Source organism: Talpa europaea (genome assembly GCF_964194135.1).
Source record: "Talpa europaea genome assembly, chromosome: 11".
Taxonomy (NCBI): domain Eukaryota; kingdom Metazoa; phylum Chordata; class Mammalia; order Eulipotyphla; family Talpidae; genus Talpa; species Talpa europaea.
In genome coordinates, this window is record NC_140078.1 from 38,867,159 (window position 1) to 38,873,158 (window position 6,000).

The window sequence follows — 6,000 nt, forward strand, 5'->3', positions numbered from 1 at the left end:
ATAAGTGATACCATATATAATATAGGACTCTAAACATCTGAAAGTGATAGAAAATCTGTCTTCCCATTGTAAGTAACAGGAAAACAAGGCCGATTGGCTTTAAATAATTACATAATACTATTAAAACTCACAGAATTCTGTGTACTTTTCCTCCCCAAGTTTTTCTAGAGCCAAGCATTACTGAAAATAACAGTCTTCAATAGGATAAAAGCCCAAAAGGTCTTTGGCTCTGAAATCCTGGAAATGTCAATCTGTCTGGCTCTCTGCTTCCCTGATAAAAAATAACTGGGGCTATTTTGATGAATATGCTAATTAATATTTCATAATCTTATAACAACTGTCCTCAACAGTTCTAAATGTTTTGCAAGAATAAACTCATTGAACCTTTGCAAACTATGAAATGTAGTATTTTTTACTAAAATTTCTTTATTAAGTAAAATATAGTACATATTTTCATGAATCTATTTTTTGTATTGAGATAACAATGGTTTACAAGACTGTGATTTAGGATGAAATGTACTATTATTACCCCAGTTTTATAACAGGAAAGTGGGGTACAGAGAGGTGAAATAATTTAGTCGTCGGTGCCAGAATCAGGATAATAAGTGACCTGGTGTATCCAGGTTAACAATGACATCCACGCTAAAGTAAGTGAGCAGTGAAGACAAGTCTTCCTATATGGTCTGTTAATCAAGTAAGTGACTGACAACCAACGGAGAGAAGATGTGATTTTTTTAAAAACAAAAAGGATCAAAATCCTTTAGGATTATTGGCTCAAGGTTTGGCCTAGTTTCACAAAAACAACAACGCAACAATTTTTCACGAAAAAAGTGGTAAGCATCAGTGCTGTCAGTCTTTTTCCCTTGCCAATTCCAGATTCCCTTCCAGAGAAGCACACCCTGACTTGAAATACATTGTGACATTAAGATCACCAACTGGAAGGAGGTGCTGTGACATTACATTTTACCTGAGGAAATTTTAAATTTTTGGTGAATCAGAAAAAGGAGCTACTGTTGGGTGTTAACATCAAGTAATAGGCCGTGATCCTTTTGTATTGCTATAATTTTTAAAGAGGAACAAATTTATAATCATTGTTATATTTCCAAATTATATATCACATGAGAAATTTAGAAGCCAGTTGGGATAAATACCCTCTGAGAGGTTCTTGACAGGTATTGCCATCTTCACTGACACTATATGAAATCTACACTTAAGCATTTCCTGAAGATGTATCAACGAACAGAAAAGTATTATAACTAAGAGTGAAAAGCATTTGTACAGAATTAAAACTGTGCCTAATACAATGGCTCAGTATGAACCACAAGTCCTTCTCAGGATTAAACACAAGCTCTTGGTGCGGGCAGAGAGAGCATCTTTCACTTCCAGAAGGAAAAATAAAAAAAACCACCACGGAATTTTCTGCCTCTCTCATCATAAACAGCTGAATCATTCACATATTCAGCCGCCCAGGGTTCTTCCGAGAGCTGTCAGTGCAGGCTGCTTTTGAGAAGCTCCCGAATTTAAGACCTTTCCTAGGAAAGCATGGAGATTAGCGGTAATTCCCAAAAGACGCCGGAGCTGCGTTATCTTTAATCAAACAGGAGGCCCCCGCAATTACATCAATCTCTGGCGAAGGGAACTACTATGCTGAGAAAACGTATTCATTTATCCAACGTATATGACCTAAACGTCTACTTGGGGGAAGGCAAACCCGCACACCACCGCTGGAGGGGGGGCGCCGCGCTCCCCTCCCTGCGCCTCTCCCGGCCCACAGCCGGCCGGACGCCCTCAGGAGCGCCGGCCAGGCGCAGGGGTCCCCGCCTCGCCCCCCCCCCGTTCCTCCCGCGCGTGCCCCAAGTCTACCCGACACCCGGTGTTTCGAGTGATGCGGGTTCAACCGCGGCGAAAAAACAAACCGGTCTCGCCACTGCGGTGTGGGGCCCCGGGCAAAAACCCGAGATGGCGCGGGAGGGAGGCCGGGGACACCCCACCATCGCGAGGGTAGCGTGGGGCTCGAGGGGGCGTGGAGGGATCTGAGATTGGGGCTCTGGGGGTCCTGAGGAGTCTCTGGAGGGCGCCCGGGAGCTGAGGGCCCCTGGGACGTTTGGGGGTTCAGCAGGGCGAGTCCGGGGTGGACTGAGGGGACTTCTGGAGGGCGCATGTGAGTAGTTCTGGGGCCCCGGGGGGATCTCCGAAAAGTGAGCGATGACTGAAGGCCCCTGGGGCGTTTTCGGGGTCCTAGGGGGCGCGTGAAGGGCTCCCGCGAATAGCGGAGACCCCCTCCGGGTACGCGCGATCTGGCGCTCACCCAAACAGCCCTCGAAGGAAGGAGTGGGAGGCCTTGACTCGCTTCTCTGCCTCCGCCATCAGCTGCACCGCCTCACGCTCCTTCCCGGCGTTGTCCATTTCGCCCGCGCCGCCACTAACTGCGGAGCAACTCAGACAAGCCTTCCGCGCCTTCACTCTCCCCTCGCAGGGACTGGGGGTGGGGTGGAGGCGCAGGCGCGCGCGCAAGGCCTGTCGGGAGTTGTAGTCCCAGGCTTTGCTCTGACAGCGGACATGAGGGAAACGTCAACTACAGTTCCCAGAAGGCTGTGGGGCCAAGCGGGTGGGAACCGAAGGTGCGGACCACCTTTGCTCGGGGTTTTGGGGCGGGGGTGGAGGCGTGACCCTCTGGGGATTCTAGGGCCAGGTGAGCTTTAGTCGGTTAAGTCCCCTGGAAAAGGGAAATGACTGCTGTCTGCCAGTAAAGTTAACCAAAAATACGCAACATCAGATTGTTCCCAGAATCCCTGCTCAGCATGACTGACATAGGGCGATGGGATAACGGATTGGAACTCTCAGCCCAAATGCAAGTTTCACAGAAGGGAATTTCATGCAGCCACCCAAAGCAATAGATTTAACCACGTGATGACCTTCCACCCACCCCCCAGCAAGCTAAGCTGGCCTTAAAGAATCATTTTTTTTAATGATTTACTTATTTTTATATCCCCCATACAATTGCACCCCCCTTATTTTCACCCCAATCCCTCCGTTCCCCGCCCCCTCCCCATAGTGTGTCTCTGGTTCATAGTTGTTTGTTGATTTTGATTTTTTCTTTCTTATAGTTATTCTTTCTCTTGCTCCCTTATTTAGGTTTTCTAGATTCCTGCTATGAGCGAGACCATCCGGTATTTTTCTTTTTCTTTCTGGCTTATTTCACTGAGCATGATCCCTTCCAGCTCCATCCATGTTGCTGCAAATTGCATGTGTTTATCTTTTTTGATTGCTGAGTAATATTCCATTGTGTATATGTACCTCATCTTCTTGATCCAGTCATCTATTTTCGGGCATTTGGGTTGTTTCCCAAGCTTAGCTATTGTAAATAGTGCTGCTGTAAACATAGGGGTGCAGGTGCCCTTTTGAATAGATGTTTCTGTGTCCTTTGGGTAAATACCTAGGAGTGGAATTGCTGGATCATATGCAAGCTCTATCTGAAAGAATCATTTTTATCTCCAGTCAACAATGTATCATTTTACCCAATATAAATTCAGTTATTTTTCACTCTCCCTATATTGCCACTCTATTAGTCCTCATACAAAAGAGCTACATATATATATATATATATATAATATACATAATCCACTCCATTTGTTGACTGAATTCTTTTCACTGGATGTGAGTCATTGAGCTCTTATATCCTTTACATAATGTTAGCCATAGGGGCTGAATCTTCTGGGACAATTCCTACCTGCCAGGAAGACTTAAAATCTCCCAGGAGAATTACCCATAGATAGATGTTACTGTATGCCAAAAATTTCCAGGCCTGTTCCTGAGGGAGTTATTTTTTAATACAATGTCTAGACCATTTACATTTGGCAATGTTCAAGCAGAGGTGGTGAAGCAAATATGAAAAATCACTGCCAAATGAGAACTTGTGACAATTTCAAGTTATTAATAAATACACTGTTGGCACTGGCACACAAAATATATTTAAGAAAATGAAGCCTGTCTTTAGAGAGTAAGGCATAAAGGGCCAAACTCCTAGAAAGTAAAGTAATTAAAGCATTTGTTAGAGTTCACACAACAGGACACTCTAGAAGCAGAAACCTCAGGCTTTGTGCAGACTTTATATACTATTACATACACTATTGTAACTTTACATACACTATTGTAACTTTAAAAAATAATTTGTGTGATTTTGAAGCAGTATGAGAGAAGAAGGCACCGGAAATTGGAAGTGACAATAAATGCAGGAGTAAAAAGGAAAACTGCAAAAAGTGGACATAGGCATTTGAAAGGCAAAACAGTCGCTGGGGATTTGATGGAGTGGGGCCAACTCAAAAACTCTTAAGTGCAGCATCATTATGTTGATTGAAGCAGTTCCCGAATCTGACTCCTGGCAGGGAATCTAAAGGATGTTCAAGAAATAATGATCCAAGACACCAGGTTTTTGTATAAGGATCTCCTGGATTTTGGGTGTAGGAATTGTCTATTTTTAAAAGAACCCTCTGCCGTTGTTCTAAAGTATACAACCATTCTCAAATCTATAGTCTGTTGAAAAGGAGGCAGAATGGACTCCCTCCTCTAAACTAGAACTTGCAATCAAGGGTGGCAAGGGTATATCTTCACATTTTTGATGTTTTAGGGTATTTCACTCATTATCTTCTTTCTCACAAGAGAGCTGTGGCACTACCATCCTGCCTCCAGTCTACACCCAACTCTTAATTTTTGTACAGAGTGATGTTTTCTTCTTGCAGAGACTAGGTTAGGGGAAGTGGCAGGGCAGAGACAAACTTCACCTAATAAAGACTGACTGGAGGGTCAGATGAGGACTCCTCAAAGCAAGTACAAGAAAAGAGGAACTCTGATATGGACTAGGGAGGAATGAACCCCTCAAATAGGAAATGTCCTGAAGTAAATTCAAAGGACCCATGACCGTTACCAGTGCTAACCAGGGTGGTGTCGGTTGCCACAGGTAGTCATTACATTTAAATCAAAGAATATAAAATAAGATGTAAAATCATGTTCCCATCACTGGTGACTACTATAATGGACTCCACAGATTTGTCATTGAATGAACTTCTACTGGCCAGTGCTGACCTATACACACCTTGCCTTTCAGCAGCACTGTAAACTTGGAAGAAAAGTAGGAAAAGACTTCAGAGTTTGGGGGAAGATGGAGCAGGAGAGAAGGAGCCTGCATCCTGGGTGAGGCAGAAGTAAGTAGAACCTGCAGGCTTATGAGCATCTTGGTGAACACAAGGGCACTCAGACTGAAAAAATACATGGGATGGGCCTCCCCGGTGGCGCAGTGGTTGAGCACTGGGTTGCGAAGCTGCCCACAGCCTCTGCAGCGCTGGTTCGATCCCCGGCCACTGGAGGAGGGTCCCACATGGCGCGTAGACCTCTCCTGCCGCCCGCTGCTCCTTCGGTCCTTCTGCCTGCTCTGTTCCCCGCTCTGGCTCTGGTGAGTTCTCTCACCCTCCCGCGCTTCTGACTGTACCCAGTGCTTGTATAAATAAATAAAAATAAAAAATAAAGAACCCTGCTTTAAAAAAAAAAAAAGAAAAAGAAAAAATACATCATGGGAGGCTAGATTGGACTGCCAAGTGTCCAGATCCCCACCCTGAGAGATGGTCTGTTGTTTAATTATAATTCAGTGATGAGCCAAGCTTTATCTGCAAGTGAGCAGAAAGCTTTTATTTGGGCTCCTTAGGGGACTGCAGTCTGGGAACCACCACTCAGACAAGGTTGCGTAAGTACTCCAATCTGGGGGAAATATATAAAATTTGTATAGGCAGAGCTGAGTCCTACAGGCAGGTAAACTAATAAGTTGCATTGAAAGGGAAAAGAAAAAAGAACATGCAAAGGGGAAAGGTGTTCTATATGCCAGTGTAGTGATAGGTTATCCTCTTTGAAGTTGAAGTCTGATAGCATTTATAAATTTACATGAGTAGACTGGCATCATGTCTCCAAATTCCAGGTACTGGAATATTGGTTTACTGAGGGTGATGTATT

General features: G+C 44.5%; 1 protein-coding gene across 2 annotated transcripts in view; it reads right to left on the reverse strand.

Annotated features, from left to right (window-relative positions):
* Positions 1-2,406, reverse strand: part of NAPB (NSF attachment protein beta) — a gene marked incomplete at both ends in the record, with an annotated part of 45,580 nt that extends 43,174 nt beyond the window's left edge. For both annotated transcript variants that reach the window (XM_084248360.1, XM_084248359.1), the window contains one exon: positions 2,309-2,406. In XM_084248360.1, the coding sequence (XP_084104486.1) occupies positions 2,309-2,406 (98 nt within the window). The remainder of the gene's footprint in view (positions 1-2,308) is intronic.
* Positions 2,407-6,000: the final 3,594 nt, after the last annotated feature.